Source organism: Canis lupus, chromosome 11, assembly GCF_003254725.2.
Source record: "Canis lupus dingo isolate Sandy chromosome 11, ASM325472v2, whole genome shotgun sequence".
Classification (NCBI taxonomy): Eukaryota; Metazoa; Chordata; class Mammalia; order Carnivora; family Canidae; genus Canis; species Canis lupus.
Genome location: NC_064253.1, coordinates 23,102,700 through 23,120,106, shown reverse-complemented (window position 1 = coordinate 23,120,106; position 17,407 = coordinate 23,102,700). Strand labels below are relative to the sequence as shown.

General features: G+C 48.5%; 1 protein-coding gene and 1 long non-coding RNA gene across 9 annotated transcripts in view; one reads left to right on the top strand and one right to left on the bottom strand.

Moving 5' to 3' along the window:
• The window catches only part of SLC25A48 (solute carrier family 25 member 48), a 45,655-nt gene that overhangs the window by 18,678 nt on the left and 9,570 nt on the right, over window positions 1-17,407 (bottom strand). For all 8 annotated transcript variants that reach the window (XR_007400978.1, XR_007400975.1, XR_007400976.1 and 5 more), the window contains exons 3-4: window positions 17,080-17,151; window positions 14,682-14,940 (exon numbers count right to left, since the gene is read on the bottom strand). Coding sequence is in view for 4 of the 8 variants with exons in the window: in XM_035697053.2 (XP_035552946.1) it covers window positions 14,682-14,940; window positions 17,080-17,151 (331 nt within the window). In the remaining 4 variants the exon portion in view is untranslated. The remainder of the gene's footprint in view (window positions 1-14,681; window positions 14,941-17,079; window positions 17,152-17,407) is intronic.
• Window positions 3,832-6,685, top strand: LOC112649932 (uncharacterized). The gene is made up of 3 exons (XR_003129803.2): window positions 3,832-4,029; window positions 4,884-5,056; window positions 6,162-6,685. It is a non-coding gene; the product is annotated as an uncharacterized LOC112649932 (long non-coding RNA).

The window sequence follows — 17,407 nt, the reverse complement described above, 5'->3', positions numbered from 1 at the left end:
GCAGCAGTGACTGCAGAATGCCCAGGATCAAAATGAACAAGCTGTACCAAGCTCTTTTCTGAAGCAGAGGTTGCAAAATCCAATATACTGTGTATGGGGTGTGGGTGGGTGTGGGTGTGTGTGCGTGAGAGAGGCTTGTGTGTGCTTGTGCACAGTGTGGTAAAAAAGCATATGAGATCTGGACCCAGATTGCTCTGGTTCCAAATCCTAAACCCACTACTTAAAAGCTTTTCAACCTTGGTAGGCCACCTTTTTTCGGCCTTTAGTTGCCTATCTTTAAAAAAGAGAACAGGCCACTATTTATTGTATACAAAGTCGCTAAGAAAGTAGATCTTAAAAGTTCTACACACACACACAAACACACACACACACACACACGAATAGTAACTATAGGATATGATGAATGTGTTAACTAACCTTACCTTGGTAACCACTTCACAATACACTTGCATATTAAATAATTGAGTTGTATACCTTGAACTTACACAATGTTACATGTCAGTTATATCTTAATAAAGCTGAAAAAAAATTTTAAAGGGAAAAGAAGAGAACAGGTGAGTATACATAAGGTAATACCTATAAAGTATTCAACAGGGTACTAGGAACACTGTTGGGATAGAATAAGTTATCAACAGATTATTACTGAGATGTAGGTAATTGGCATGAATTGGAAGCAGGACACATGGGCTGGAGGGCCAGACATGCTTTCACTCCAGCCATGACCAGGCCGCACCCTGAAGCAGCTGTAGGACAGCCCTGATGCCACTGGCCCAAGTCCGGAGGCATGGGGCTGCTGTCTCCCTGTCTACCTCCAGGGTCTCTGCTGGCAGATCATGGAATATGACGTCCTGTAGCTTCTTCTAGGAGTGTGTGTAGCCAGCATGCAGTGACTCTGTCTCTTCTTTTTAATCCTTCCACCTGGCTCCCCTGGCTCCTTCTCTGATGCTCATCTCTGCATCTATGAACCCTTTAGCTCAGCTCTGACTCATGGCCAGAGAGGCCTCCTGGTCCTAGTGCAGATAAAGTAGACTCTTATTCTCAACATTCTGTTCCTGAAGAACTAATGTGGAATTAACAGAAAAGAAACAGAATGAAGCTTGCCTGTGACACACACCTATTTGCTGCCTGGGTTTAGTTCCCTGTATGTGGCATCTCAGTTTAGTTTTGAACATGCTGACAAAGAGGCAGTAACTTTCACTACTGAACAGTTGAATTTCCAAGTTCCCCAAACAGTTCCATCTTTATCAGATGAAAGGTGAGGAGAAAATCTTCAGCTTCATGATTCCGTAGTCCAAACTGAAGATTTGAAGTCAACAGCAACCTGTCCTTTCGCTCATTCCAGAAGGAGGTAAGATAAAGGGAAAGCTTTTTATTTGCCTGGGAAGTGTGTTTGAACAAATGAGTCCTATATTTTCTTTTTGTGTGTAGGGAGGAGACTAATCGCTGCAATGTGCGTTCAGCCAACTACAGTGTGGGCAGGAGACTAAGTCCCATTCGTTTCCACAGCAGACCCCCCAGGAAGGGAGCAAGAGTGGTGGCCACTCCTGGTGGAAAAGCACCCTCTGAGTTTAGAGCAGGATCAGACAATGTGGTATTTGAAAGCCTACTGAGAGACCACTGCACACCCCTTCCTTTCCCAAATCCACAAGGATGCTGCCCGGATCATCCTGGGAAATTCTAGGATGAGATCGAATAGATACAGTTGTCCTACCATATAAACTTTACCTGGGTCATGCTCATGTCCAAGTAACTGTGACCTGACCCAGGAGTCAAGGTTTCCCTGAATCAATTATAGGTATGATGTGGCTCTCAGAAGTTACTGATTGAAGGAGGGTGTCCTGATAATATTTTGTTTGTGTAGAGGTATAGATGTTGAAAAAAAAAATACTTGCCCAACCTCCAACATGCCTTGTCAACAAAAAAACCTGTACTTTTTCCCCCCTTTTCTTCTCAGGATAAGCAATAAGGAAACACTCATGTTGCCCCAGGTTTGTAACATGAGCAATCTTGTTTTTATTGCCTGAGAATTATCTATTTATGGCTATTAAACCAATGTAATTGTCATGGGGACTGCCATAACCTGGAATATGGATACGAATCTGAACTGGTAGCCAGTGCCTTCTGGACACAAGTCAATTCTGCAAAGCCTCTAGAACTCCTTCTAGCTCCTTCATCCCCAGTGTTAAAGCATGCACACACACATGTGCACTTATTTGGATATAATTTCAAATTTGCAAAAAAGGGCAAAAGAACAATCATACAAAGAACACTCTTATATATCCTTTACCCAGATTCACCTATTGACCTCATTTTACCTCATTTATTTTATGGCATGTGTGCACTCTTTCTCTTGCCCCTCCCTTCTTACTGAACAGATGCCCCTGCCCCAATCCATAAACTTTGCCTGGGCTGTGTTCATCACCTGACCTGGAATCAAGGGCTGTATGCATCAGCTAAGGATATGATGTGACTTTTCAGGAGTTACTGGTAGGAGCGTATCTGATAAAAATCTTCCTTGTTTGGAGGTGCCAAAGTTGGAAAAACATCTGACAAACTTTGAACCAACAATGTCAACAAGACCCAAACTTGTACTTTTTTTTATCCCTTTTCTCAAGGTAAGCAATAAGGAAATTCTTCTGTATACATATGCATATTTTTATCACACATACATACATGATACTTTCTCTGAACCATTTCAGAGTTAGATACTAAATGGCCCTTTACCCCTAAATGCTACGATATGTATTTCCTAAGAATAGGGATACTGCCTTACATGCAACAGTAGTTATCAGTTTCATAATCTATATTGACAATACCTTTACCTAATGTACTGTCTATACTCAAATTATCGCTTGATCTCATACTGACCCTGCATGGCATCCCTCCCCTCCCTAGTGTAGGATTTTAGTCTAATCAGGCAGTGCATTTAGTTATGATTCTTAACCTTTAATTTTATTCTTAGTAAGCTCTACACCCAACATGGGGTTCAAACTAAGGACCCCCCAAGATCAAGAGTTGCACACTCCACCGACTGAGCTAGCCAGGTGCCCCTAGCTTTCTTTAATCTGGAGCATTTCTACAGCTTTTCTTTGTTTTTAATGATACTGACATGTTTTTAGTATGTTGCCTCCCTTCTTACGAATAGAAACTTCCTCATTTGGGATTTGTTTGCTGTTTTCTTGATCACATTGAGATGATGCATTCTTGGCTGGATTTCCTCTCCTCCCATTAGAGGACTAATGACTCTTAGGAGCCACTGGTTTTCTCCTTCTCTGGCCTCCTATCTTTGTTTTTATTAGTTTCCTTTTTAATTTAGATATAATTTACATTCAATAAAAGGTGTAGCTCGTAGGTGTACAGTTGATGAGTTTTGACAACTGCAGGCACCTGCGGCACCACACCCTACTGAGAAAATGACATCTTATGCTTGAAACAACCTGTTTTGGTCACAGCCCACTAAGACGCAGTGAAGATTCCAAGCCTACCTACTCTCTCCTGCTTGCTTTTCAAGGTCTAAGAGCTCTGTGACATCAGTGGTGTGCTACTCAACAAGAAGCAAATCTTTCAACTAGTCGATGGTTGTTATGGGCCTATCTGCAGTAGCAATAGTGACATGGACGATTCATATGGGACCACAAAGCAGAAAACAGCAGCAACTCTATCAGTTGCTCCAAGAGAGGCTGAGGCTGGGCTTGGGAGGCGTGGCCTGGGGGTGGCACTGGTTAGGGGGCGTGACCCGAGAGGAGGGCTTAGGGCTTGGGAGACGTGACCCTGGGGAAGAGTGGCCTGAGGGGAGGCACGGCTTAGGAGGCGGAGTTTGGGAGACAGGGCCTGGGGAGGCGTGGCTTGGCCGCTCCTCTTAGTAAAACGCTGAATCAGAGTTCTTGGTAACTCTAGCTGTTTAAAACAAACTTTGTTGACCTTTAAAAATGGATTTGGGAGGTTGCCGGCAAGCAGCTCTTGGAAATAGGCACAACTGAAATCCGTGGACCAGCATGTTTGTGCACGAGGAAGGGGGTGAGGTGCTGGGTGAGTACTCTGCTCACTCTGAACCACCAGCTTTTTGCCTGTTGTTCTTGAACCTTCAGGGCTTGGCTTGGAGGCATATGCATGCGTGTGAAGGGATTCACATAGGGCATATTTTTTCTGGGACAAACTATATTTAGTTTCTCTAATTAGAATTTTTTGTTCTACCATGGGGATAAAATCATGAATCAAATTTTGATCATTTATCATGAGGCTTTGCCACTGAGACCATTTTTTTTTCTGTACTCTAAATGAAGACCCTATTACCTTTTATTATATGATATGTATGGATTAAAAACCTGCAATGCTCAGGATGCCTGTGGGTTTGTTTTCCCAAATTCACTTAGGATCAATTCAAACCCCCTATCCAGGCAAGATGCCAAAAGTCAATGAACTTGGCCCCTACCCAGCTCCTAATCTTCATCCAGGAGCAGAGGAGAGCCTATACGGATCTAAAAATTCCCTCTCCTCCAAACTCCCTCACCTCGTCCCTAGCATCATCCCCACCTCCCTCAGCTCAGTCCCTTGCATCATTCCTTAGACTACATGGTGTGGATGTCTGACTTCACTGCTCTGCACCAGTGCAAGGTGTCGTGCTTACTGACCCCTGCCTGGGCCAGGAGGTCCCTCTGAAGGCAGGTGCTTCTGCAGGGAGTAGGGGTTTCCAGGTTTGGCCAGTCCTAACAGGTACCCATGCAGCCACCTCTTGGGGGTTCTCCCACTTTAGAGGGGCTGAGCCAGCCCAGATGCACAACCTAGATTTGTCTCTCAGAAGCCAGGAAGGGAAAGAGCCACAAGACTTCTCCTGTGTGTGCAGTCAGTGGTGGGATTAAAAACACTACATTATTTCTCAACAGGTCACTTTCTACAGAAAATTTATAATAACTAAGCCATCCATAGATGAAGTCCTGCTGGTCCCCAGTCAGTGATGTACAGGTTACCACATTTTCTGTGCTCAAATACTTCTGGGCCAGTGGACTCTCAAATGGAAATTGGGAACATGGACTTATTTCAAGGGACCCACAAATTGGTAAGTATTATAGATTCACAGGACTCCTAAAATATCTCACATACATGTGTGATCACTTTTCTCATGTGTAGGTGTTATTGTGGGGAAACAAAAAATCTACTTAAACACAAAAATTTACTTAAATATAATAATTATCCATGGTAACTTCTTATTGTATGTGGTTTCTTAATCCACAGACACTTAATGAACAGTGCTATTCTATGGGTTGGACCCCATTTAATATACTTAAAAAGTATTCTTAGGAAAAGATGGGACACCCTCCCCCCACACACATACTAGCCCATGCCAGAGGCTCTACCCTCTATTTTAAGGTCTGTTCTGGATGCTGCTACTTCTGAGCATGTTGTTTGAACCCATGCAATGAGTTTCCTGATGACATGAAAAGCACACTGTGGCTTTTCCCAGAGCACTAGGACCCTGTGCCTGACATCCTGTCCCATATATGCCTCAACATCCATTCAATAAATACTTGAGCATTTAACCAGGCAGCTCTCAGGACTCGGGCCTCCCAAAGTTTCCCTCCCATGCCTGGCATTCACTCACCCAAGCCTGGGCCTATCTGATCCTTTTGGCCACAGGCTGCAGATACTAAAAGCAACTCCTACATCATGGTCTCAGCTACCATGCTCTTCCAAAAATGCCATGGAAGCATGCAGTGATGTGGATATACATCTTCCAGCAGACAGGCTGAGTAGAACTTCTGCAATTTGGGTTTAAGCAGGCTGGTCAAACAGCTCAGTTCATTTCCTCAGAATATTACCAACTGGGATGCTCTTGCCCAGTTCCTGTTTCCAAAGAGTCCAGTAGTTTCCTTATGATCTCAAGACTCTGAGAATAGGCAGATGGTTTAGCAGAAAGAGCTCTGGATTAGAAGCAGTTGGGATTTTCTTTGCTACTCGGTTGCTATTTACTGTAGGACCTGGTGCAAGAGACTTAACCACAATGGCCCTCAGTTTCCTCCACCACCTATAAAAGGAGAAGAATAAACAGCCTGCCCATCTCTTTTGGCTTTTGTGAAAATTGAGTGAGAATGTTGGCAAATGCACTTTACTTGAGGCAAACTGTCATTCCTGTTTTTATTACCCCTATCCTGATATGACTCCAGATTCCGGAAGTGCTAGAACTGCCAACCTCAGGCAGCTGTGGCCTGCAGCCAAACCTACTGTGGGAGACTGGGGATGCTCACGCAGGGCCAAAACTACCACTACTACTAGCATGGAGTCCTGAAATCAGAACAATACCTGATCTCATCAATTGATTTGAAGACCAAATGGATGTGTTACCCAAGCACATAACCTCACAACAGTGTGTTGCATTGTATGCACTGTCATTCATCTCTGCTAGCTATGTGGGACCATGGTTTGTAAATGATTCAGCCAAACCATCCAGAATTCAACGATTCCTCTTGGACTATGTGGTTAAATGCCTGGCCTCTTCATAAATTTCCTCCCTTCACTTTTAGGCTGCAGTTGCTCCAGCCCTCACTTCCTATTGGCAGCCCACAGTCTACTGGAGAAGAAGGCTCAGGCTGTATGGTCCGAGCTTGTCTTCAATCCCTTGTCATGCTCCAAGGGTTCCTGTCCTCCCACATAGGCTCTCTTCTTTAGGAAATAAATGGAGCAACATTCAGGGAGCTTAGCTTCAGTAATTCTTGTCCTGCAATGGGAATGTCTTGAAAACTCTACTGTTATCAGAAGGCTGCTCCTCCCCAAGGCCAACCTGCCTGGAGAAGAGTGTTTTTCTTGGAAGCCACACATCTTTATGGTGTGGCCAAAGAGAAGAAATGATGTAGTCAGGGCCTGCAAGGCACAGTTGGAGACCTTTCCAACCAGATATTTCTGAAAATTCAGAAAAATCGGAGAAATGGTTTTACCACATTTTGTCACCATGTAGCTCCTTGGGCTCAGATAGGCTTTGTGTTCTGGTGTGTGGTTTTGATCTCATCCACCCAGGTCCACCCCTCAGGCAGCCCTCTCTGATATGACCATTCCAGCCCTATTTATCTCACCTAGGCATGCTCAGAAATTAGGACCTTCTCCTCCTTAAGTACTGGCCATGCTCCACCCCATTCATTCTGTTAGGGTCATTTTAAACACGGTAGAGCCCGGCCTTATGATGAGGGCTCCCTCAACCTCCTTCCTCTTGCCCTCAAAATTCTCTTTGAATTATCTGTTTTGTTCTCCTCTCCCACTTGGAAATGAAAGGCTTTTTACTTCCTCACCCCTAGGTCTCTGTCCCTAGTGTCTGCCCACCCCCCACCCAAATTCAGCAAGTCTCCCCTCTTGATTCCTTTTGGCCTATTCTGGTAACAGGAGTTTCTCAGGACTGTGCCTCCAGAGGCAGTGGAGGTGGATGGCCCCAGGGCCATACCCTGTCTGCAGTGTGTCACACATGAGGGAGCACAGACACGGCACACAACCTGAACCTCAGTGTCCCTATCTGTTAGGATAAAGAGAATGATGGCACCTCTTTTACACAGTTGCTGTGATGATTCAATTGTAGGTGTGCATTAGCACAGCACACATGGTATGGGCTCAGTAACTGCTGAACACAGATACCAGTGTTGCTGGGGCTCCTTCCTCCCTGAGTTCTTCTACTGAATCTTTTCCTTCATCTCCAGCCTCTTCCTTTCAGTTCACCTTGGCATCTGCATCAAATTCATGGCCTCAGCTGTCACTTCTCTGTCAGAGCCCTGACTCTTCCTTTCAGCTGCTGTACCTCACGCACGAAGCCTCAGCCGAACTCAGCATGCTCTCACTCAAGCCTGCCCTCCTGCCAGTCTCCGAAACAGCAGCAAGTGACAGAAAGCATGTATGGATCGCTGCCCCCCACCAAGGGCTGCCTCACGTACTTCCCATGCCATTTCATTCCCTGAGGTGGGTGGGGGTTGTTCCTCCCTCACAGTCACCCAACTGTGACATCCTGGGTCATTTTAGACACTTTCCTCTCTCCTGCTTAGCCCACTGATTCTCCATCACAGATGCCTCCAATCTGCCACTTCCCTCCATTCCCAAAGCCCAAGGCCCTGGGCTCCCTGCTTCTGTCTCTTCTCTGGTCTGTGGTAGCAGCTCCCAAATCAACCCGCCCACTTTACTTTCCCCATCCCTTTAACCTTTCCTGAAGGCTGGATCCACCTTCCTGCCACACAGCTCTGCTCAGGTCTTCTGGTGTCCAGGACACCTCACAGCCTGCAAAATGACATCTTAGCCTACCCTCAGCTAAGAAATCCAAGCTCTTCACAACTCACCCTGTGCCATCTCCTCCCCACATTGTAGTCTGCCCTAACCAAATAGTTCACTCCGAGGTTCCAGAGCTTTCCACAGGCCCTTCTCATTCTGCTCTACCCATCTGATTTCCCCACTAGACTGTGTGCTCCCTGAAGGCAGGGGCTGGGTATCTGCTACCTCTGATTTATCTACTCTGCTTGGCTCAGAGAAAGAGCTCAGGAAATGCTGGCAGATGAAGGAGCCAGAGAGTGAGTTCCAAGAAGTGTCACACTTAGCCTTCTACCTCCATCTGGGCCCGGTTAAATTATAGGATGGTCAGCACAGAGTTAATGCTGAGTCCTCCTCCAGTCCCCAAACTCTCCCCTCCTAGGGCATTAAGGCTTTTGTGATTTGCACATTAATTAGGCTCTGAATGAAAACATAGACCTCAAAACTCCCACACTGGAGAGAAATGAGTGTCACTGGCCGTCAGACCTCCCTCCAGGATGTGACTTGGCCCTGGCAGCAGAGGGACTGCTGGCCTCTGGAATCACAGCCCTGAATTCCAGTTCAGGCCCAGCAGGGCACCCAGGGAGGCTCATGCCCACACAAAGGGTAATGATGACTTCCAGAGGGAGGGTTTCTTCACCGGTGCCTTACAGTCCAGGTCACAGCCAGCGGAACTCAGGCCAGCCTCTCCCTGCCTGCCAAGTGGCAGGGGCACCAGGAGAAAACCTCCATGAAGTTGCAACAGTTTTCATGAGGGCTAACTGCTGTTTAGTATGCAACCACAGTCAGTGCCAAATGGAGCTTCCCTCTCAACTTCAGCAACTTCTGAATTTGGTAAAACCCTTCTGTATAACAATTTCATAATATGTGCCAAGATTCTTAAGAATGGCCAGACCTTTTGACTCATTCATGAATCAAAGAGCCCACACATTTAGAGAAATAACCCTACATGAAAGCAACTCCATATGGACAGATCTCCTGACCACATCACCATGCTTAAAAGAGGATGAACCATCAACAACATAAACATCCATCACCAGGAAGATGGTGACATAAGTTTAATAGTACACCTAACATTTATTTCAGGTGTTTGGTGTGCCAGGCATGGTGCTGAGTTCTTCGTGTTCAATCCATCATCCCATTACATCCCAGTTATGAAGTAGCCACTATAGCTGTGTCCAGTGACATTAGTGGAGATATCTAGAGCTCCCAGGTTCTAGGGAAGGGAGGACTAGAAGTGGGTGGTCTCACTCCAGGAACTGAATTTTTGCCACACTGTATCATCGCTCTCCACACATGTGTCCACATAAGCACAGTGATGGAATATTGCACATCTAATTAAATATTAGTCCTCCATTATAAATAATTTTAAATGCCATTTTCATTACATGGAAAATGTTGTCAAATTGAGTCAAAAACAGGATATGAAACTGTACGAGTATAACCTCTTAAGATATTTAATCCATATATTGAGAAAAGGAAAAGGAAATGGAAACACATTAATGTATTAACAGTGACTGTATCTGGGGGGATGAGCATTTTCTCCCTCCACATTTAATGTCCTCTCTTGTGTACATTTTCAACACAAGGTCACCACTAACAGATAATCAGGATGATCCCACTGGCTTTCTAATTGCAAGCCTTCAGGTAAGCTGACCTCTAACCCCGATGTGACCTCCATGCTACCTTCACATGTCCCAAAGGAGGGATGCCAGAGGCCTCCAGCACCTGAGTTCAGAATACGGATACAGTCCCTCATGGCCCATTGTCTCCAACCGAGAAGTGGTCAAGCATTTCTGGGGTAAAGCTACAAACCATAGACAATTTGACAAGCCTGGCCCGAGGCTGCCTGGAAATGCCCATCTCAGCACAGTCACCATGCAGAGCGGGCCTGACTCAGGGCCCAGACTGCAAGCTTGCAGCCAGCACTAGCTCCATACTATCCCAGGCCACGTCAACACATTGGACTTCATGATACTGTGTTTGCAGCAGGTTTTGTTTTTAATGAAATTGCCTGACAATTTCCAATCTAAGCCATGTGGCCACCATGACCTGGGATGAAGTTGTAGCCACCCACTTTGGACACAATGTGGGTTTGGCTTACAACAGTCCCCACTACTCCCTACTATCTCCCTGGCACTGGAGCTGACACGTGCTGCAGCTTGCTCATTTTGTAATAGCAGAGTGATAGGGAAAGTGAAACATGTTCTGTGTACATGTTTCGATCAAGAGGAAAAAGGAAACATGGGTTAGGAGAGCTATGGGTATCAAGAAAAACAGAACAGGGTACATTTTCCAGGTACCTCTGCTCACTTATGCTACCTCCATGGTTCAAGTGAGTCTCTGAGCTCTCCATGTCGGGCCTAGAGGGTCTCTGAGGAACAAGTAAACTGCATCCTTCCTCCCTTCCTAGAGAGATTCCTGGCAGAAAGTACTGCCTGGTGACGCACTGCCTGCCTGCCCCTGCTCCAGCCCCAGTGGAGATCCTGCCCAGCCTCCAAAGACTTTCCCCCAAGAAGCTTGCCTAGAAGGTGAAGGAACAATGGGCCAGGCAGAGAGGGGCTGCCCAAAGCCACAGAATCCAGACCCATTCTTGGGAATCCGTGAGCTGTGTCTGTTACTTGAACAATGTCAGTTTGGAGATGTGCCCCCCAGCCCACTTACCCCCTCAATTTTGAAGCTGGATTTGTGAGGAATGTGTGCAAAGGCCCAGGTGTTAATCAAAGCTGCCCTAGTCTCAGGTTCTAGAAAATCCCAGGGCAGGAAACAGAAGCAGCATCAGTGGGCCCTAGTCAGAATGCCTGAGGTTTCATCTCAACTCCACCTCCCACTAGGGAGTGACCCCAGGCCGGGCAGGAAGCTACTGATGCCTGGGGATCCCCTTTGTTAATGTCTAGGAATTGGGTTTCTGGAAAGATTAAACACCTGCAGAGCTCTCAGCATAGTGCTTGGTGCAGGATAAGGGCTCAGTAAATACTGGCTGTCCTGGCCCTGCTGCTGTGACCTGGCTTAGCCGAGATCAGAGGCTTGAGGACATCCTCCGATCTTGGGTTCTACCCTCCCTGTACTTGCTCAGGTGAACTGTCTTTGTTTTGTCCTGCTAGCTAAGCCCCTGGGGCCCAGATGCTAGTGACTTAGAACTCTGCAGAGTTGAGAAATCTTGGCCTGCAGGAACCTTCCCTGGCTTCTTAAGAACCTTTCCTGAGTTCACAAAAGATCACTCTCCCGGCACACGGAAAAGGATGTAATAAACACATGTTCATTTTCCACTGCTGCTGCAAGGGATTGACTCAACAGAACAAGTTTCCTTCTGGCACTATAGTGAACTGACAAACTAAAAGCCACGGACACTGTCCTACACATACAGGAGCAGGGCCAGGACACCACCTGCCTCAGACATTTTTTAGAGCTTCCTGTGGTGGAAAGGCTAGGGAAAGCCTATGGGTCTCCATGTTCTCAGCGCTCAGAGAACTTATCCAGGAGACAAGGCCCCAGAAGAATATGCACGTCCCAGGTGGGCAGTTCTGGAGAACCCTAGCCTGGGAGAGCAACAACTCAGGCTGTCACGGCCCTGGATAGCAGGCATGGGTAACCCTCAGACCAGGTACACAGCCCTGATCTCCAGCTACTCCTCCATCCTCCTACTTCCTGCCCCCATGCCCTTCCTGACTCCCAGCCTGTCCTGTTCCCTCCCCCCTACCCCACCACAGGTGGAGTGGCCCAATTCCTGTCTGCTGGACAGAGCCTGAGAGGAGGGGTATGATGGAGACTTTTGTTCACCACTGAGTCCTAGCACCTAGCTCTGTGCCTGGCATACAGCAGGCACATACACAACATGTTGGGTAAATGAACAGGGCCAGCAGCCATATGGACCTTAGGGTGTGGTAGTGGGTGTTAAGTGAATGACGCACACAGGATGTCTGGCATACGGTGAGTTGCTTGGCAGCTTTTGCAGCTGCTGATGGCAGCTGCTCAGGTCCCTAAAACTGGCTGTTGCAGCGTACCCAGCTTTGGGACCCTTCTTGGGTCTGCCCATTCCTTGACCACCTCCTATCCTTCCTCCAAGATTCTAGCCTGACCTCAGGATCCCTTAGAGCTCAGGCCTTAGCCCACCAAGTTAGTTACCATTCTAGCACCCTATGTAGGGAAGGCAGGGATGGAGGAGGACAGGATAGAGGATGGAATCAATTAATTTGCCTCCAAACATTCCGGGCTTTTCTAAGAAAGGCATTTCTCCAGAAACACCTCCTCTGGTGTCCAGGCTGGCTGTGTCTCACCTCCCCCAAAATATAAATGCATGCTTAGCCCTTTGCCTCCTCTTCTAGGGTCAAAGTACCCAGGCTGTGAAGGAGGCAGGTCTCCTCCAGGAGCAAAGGAGACTCATCACTGCTAATTCTTTCACGATCTGGACCCAAAGAGTTTTAAGACTTACGGAAAGATTTCCTCTGCACCTGAAATGGACACAGGCTTTTCTGAGGGAGGGATAGAGCCAAAGGCCAGGCTGGGGCCCATGCTTCCTGGTTCTCCATCTGCTCATGATGCCCTTCATTCCTCAACAGATTTGCTTTTGCCTCTGTGACAGGACCAGACCAGCAAGCTTCAGACATTTCTGTGAGATGCAACCCTATGATTAAACTAAACCGCACCAAAACATGGCTCAGTATGTCAAGTAGATGGAGGTGGACTCACCTCACCCTGTGTATCTCTGAGTGGCCCCGATGAGGGTATGCAGTAACCCTCAGGATGAGCCAACATGCTGACAGTAACTATGGGCCTTGGGGCACTGAGTGTCCCCCAGGGATGACCCAACTATTAAGGGCAGCCAGTTCCCAACCTCTCCATGGACCCCAGTGGGGATGTCACAATCATGCTCAGGGGATGTACAGTCGTCCTGGATGCCTCTTGGGCTGGGCAAGAGGTACAGGCTGAATCAAGGCACCTGGGCTGGGAGCAAGAGAGTTGCTGGACTGGAGTGGTCCTGAGTACACTATTGGGACTTCAGCTGAGCAACACAGCTGAGCCTGGCCTCTGTAGGCATAGGGGTCACATGCTGACCACTAAGAAGGCTGCCAGGGAGTGGGGTCTTATCTATAAGAGCTGTCACCCCAGATCGGATAGCTGAGGTGTCAGTAAGGACCACAGATCCAGCCCTTCCATTATGCAGAGAGGGACCGGTGGCCCAGGCAGGGGCAGTATCTCACCTGAGGAGACAGATTGAAATCAAAGCCAAGAACCAAACCTGGAGATACTGAAATCTGTCAGGGCACCTGGGTGGCTCAGTGGTTGAGCATCTGCCTTCAGTTTATGGCATGATCCCGGGGTCCGGCGGTGAGTCCCACATTGGGCTCCCCACAGGGAACCTGCTTCTCCTTCAGCCTGTGTCTCTGCCTCTCTCTCTGTGTCCCTCATGAATAAATAAATAAAATCTTTTTTAAAAAAAGAAAAGAAAGGAAAAAATCTAAGACCCCTGGCTCATCTTTCCTCAAGAGCTGGCACTTTCTACCCTGCACAGCACATACTTTCCCATTCTTTCCATCCTCCTTTGTCAAAAGCACAGGAAAGACCTAGAAGCTCCTTTTTCAGAAGGGAGGAAGTAACGGACCTGGCGTGTGGTACAGGAGATCTGTGTCGCTTACCAAGAAATGAAGCTCAAACCAGAATGTCAAGGAGGGGAAGAAGAGCGACCCTTCACCCCCTGCAGCTGGCAGTCCAGGGCTGAGGCTCCTGGCTCCACACCCTGGTGTTAGGGACAGGTGTGGCTTTGAAACCTGTGAGCCCTCAGGACCCTGTGCTTGATTTAGTGTTCTGGGCTGCTCTTCTAAAACCCTTTACAGTTTTTTTTTAAGGTTTTATTTATTTATTCATGAGAGAGAGAGAGGCAGAGACACAGGCAGAGGGAGAAGCAGGCTCCATGCAGGGAACCCGACATGGGACGTGGGACTCGATCCTGGGTCTCCAGGATCACACCCTGGGCCAAAAGTGGCTCCTAACTGCTGAGCCACCTGGGCTGCCCCCCTTTACAGTTTTTGAACAAGGAATTCCCCATATTCCTTCTGCACTGGACACTGCAAACAATGCAGCTGGTCCTCACCCACCCATCATTAAATGCATGGCCCTATGTGAGTGTCTTCACCTCTGGGAGCCTCAGCCTCCTCTGTAAGATGGAAATGCTAATAGCGCCTGCCTTCCAGAATTGTTATAAAGACCAAGAAACATGCCCAAAGCTCTAAGCAGGTGCCTGGCACAGAATAAACGATAGCTACTACTATAGATAAAAATAACAATTGCAGACTCTTACGTGACAACACAGACACTGCTCAATGAAAAAGACGTCAGCAACCACATCCCAGGTGGCAAAGCAGAAAAGGGGCAGAGGTGCCCAGATGCCAGGCCCCCTGCTCTACTCTTACCTTCCCGAAATGGCTGTGTTTGCATCTGCAGCCGGATCTTGATGAGGTCAACGGGCGCTCCCAGCCCGACAGAGACCACGCCAGCCACCATGCTGGCCAGGAGAAGGTCAGACAGGGTACGGGACCGGCTGGCCTCGGGATCCCTGCAGTGGTGCTGGCTGAGGAACCTCTGCGTGTTACTGAAGACCCCAAACACCACGGAGTTGTAGACAGCGATGCTGGCGAGGGGAAAGGACATGCCCTTGAAGAAGCCAAACACCTGGGGGAAAACCAGGGAGCAGGGACATGAGGGCCTGGGGCTGTCTGCAGGCCAGGTGCCAAGCCACCCAACCATGCTGCCCTCTAAGACCCTGCCCTTTTAGAGCCCACAGGCTGGTGAAGAGACACCACAGGAAAGATCAATCATTATGTCAGTGACAAGAATAAAAAAGGATGATGTGATGGAGCGACCAGGTGGCAGAGGGGTTGCTCTCCATTCGTGGGCAGGGCATCCTAGCCAGGTGGGAGTGGAGGGGGGTGGGTATCCACTCCTGTAAGCACTTTTGTTTTCTGGGTCAGGGTGCCCTAGGCCTGGAACCCATATTTGCCACCAGAATGGCAGTGTTCTTAGGTTGGAAAGACACATACCCTCCTCATGTGCCACTCAACCAAAAGCATTCTCTAAGGCACTTGCCAGGCCCTGGGGGACAACTATCAGGAAGAAATACTCACTGCCCTCACTGAGTGCACACTCTGGGGACAGGGACAGCCAAATGGACAGGTGATTAAAACTCAATGCACTAAGTGTGTAGTGGGGGTCTAAGGGGAGGGGAGCCCCCAGAGAGACAGCACCGGGAGGCTTCTGCACACATGCAGTGACCACAGGAGCAGGTGCTGGAGGCTGGGAGAGAGGGTCCTTTCTACACTGCACTCTTGGGGGATATCACAGACTCTTCTCTGGAATATTCCACAGGCCCTTGGAGGAGTCAGAGCAGCACATACTTTCAGCCCCGTGCCAAAAGTTAAAAAGTACCAGGAAGCTGTATAAGCTCCAAGCCACACACAAACCTGCTAATCCTGACCTGGGTGTGTGCACCCTATTTGCCAGAGGCAGGATCTCTCTCTCTCTCTCTCTCTCTCACACACACACACACACACACACACACACACACACACACACCCCACCTCAGGTTCTTCTTCCAAAATAAGCTCCCTCAGATAAAGTGGGACATCACTTAGCCCTGAGGTGCCGTGTCTCCAAGGAACGGCCACAGTCCCCACAAAATCCCTCGGAGTTCGGACAGTGGCTGGCAAGCCCCGAGGGGAGTGTGTGCCAGAAAGGAGATTTAACGGCCACTTCTCAGGGAATTGGGGAACCCCGAACAGCTAGAGCTAGGTTGGCAGTCCACTGCAAAGCAGCTCATAGAGAAAGTTCAAGCAACACTCAACACAAAACACACCCGTGAGGAAAAAGTCTGGGTGTGGGGATGAGGCTCCAGAGCCCAATGGCACTTCCTAGGATGGAGCCTGTGGAGAAGGTGGTCAACAATGGGGCCATGTTTCCAAGGCCTCAAGGCTTAGGGCTGCTGTGGGGCCATATCTGATGATATCTTTAAACGGTCATTTCATCGTTAATTAGAAAATGTGTTTTAAATGCCCCCAAAGAAGTGTCTCAGAGGGCCGCCTGGGTGGATCAGCGGTTGAGCGTCCGCCTTCAGCTCAAGGCATGACCCCAGGGCCTGGGATCCCACATCGGGCTCCCCTGCATGGAGCCTGCTTCTCCCTCTGCCTGTGTCTCTGCCTCTCTCTCTCTCTCTGTCTCTCAGGAATAAACAAACAAAATCTTGAGAAAATAAAAGTGCCTTAGCCTTCTGAAAGCACATGCTAATGTTCAAGACAGGCACCTGGTACATCTTCCACAAAATGCCAGTCAGGTTTTCCTCTTTGAAAAGGGAAAGCCTCATGTCCCCTGGTCTCAAGCAACCTGAGGTAAAGCCGGCTCAGGGCACCTGGAATCACAAGTGCCTGGCTCCTGCCACACCTGGAAGAAGGGAAGCCTGTGAGCACAGTTTACCCGCCTCTCATTGGGCTGTGAAAACTGACAGGCCACCTCATTACTGCAAGCATTTTCCACTCTGTGATTCTAAATTCCTCAGAATCTCTCCAGAGAGGTTACGCAGAATCAATTTTTTCCCCTAGTAACAGTGCATGAGGTGGCAGAGTTAACTTGAGGAAACACACAGCATGTGAGGTGTCGTGTGAGAAGAGTGGGGAGGCGGCAAGAACGAATGGGCCCCCCCACCGCCTGATGGCTGGTGTCAGGGCTAGGGCCGTGGTGCCTGGGCGCGGGCAGCTTCGGGCTTTTGGTGGGGGTCCCTGAGGGGTACTGCTCCTGCCCCTGCCCCAGGGGAGCACTTACACTCTCCCTCCTGTACACGGTGCGGATGCAGCTGAGGGTGTTCCCATAGTTGACGCCGGCCTGCAGGCGAGTCTGCGGAGACAGGCAAGGGTGTGAGGGCCCAGGCCCAGAGGATTCACATCCCCACCACCCCAGAGGTGCTAGGGTTAGGAGCACTGAGGCCCAGCGAGGGGGAGGGTGGGTTTCTGTCCTCTGCTGCCAGGCCAGTGCTCTGTCCTCTGCCCACAGAGCGCCTTCCACATCCCATTCAGGCATCACTGAATGCAGCAGAAGTCCTCTTGGTCTGAGAGAAGAACAAAAGTCCATTTGTTGTTCAAGAGTGATGCTT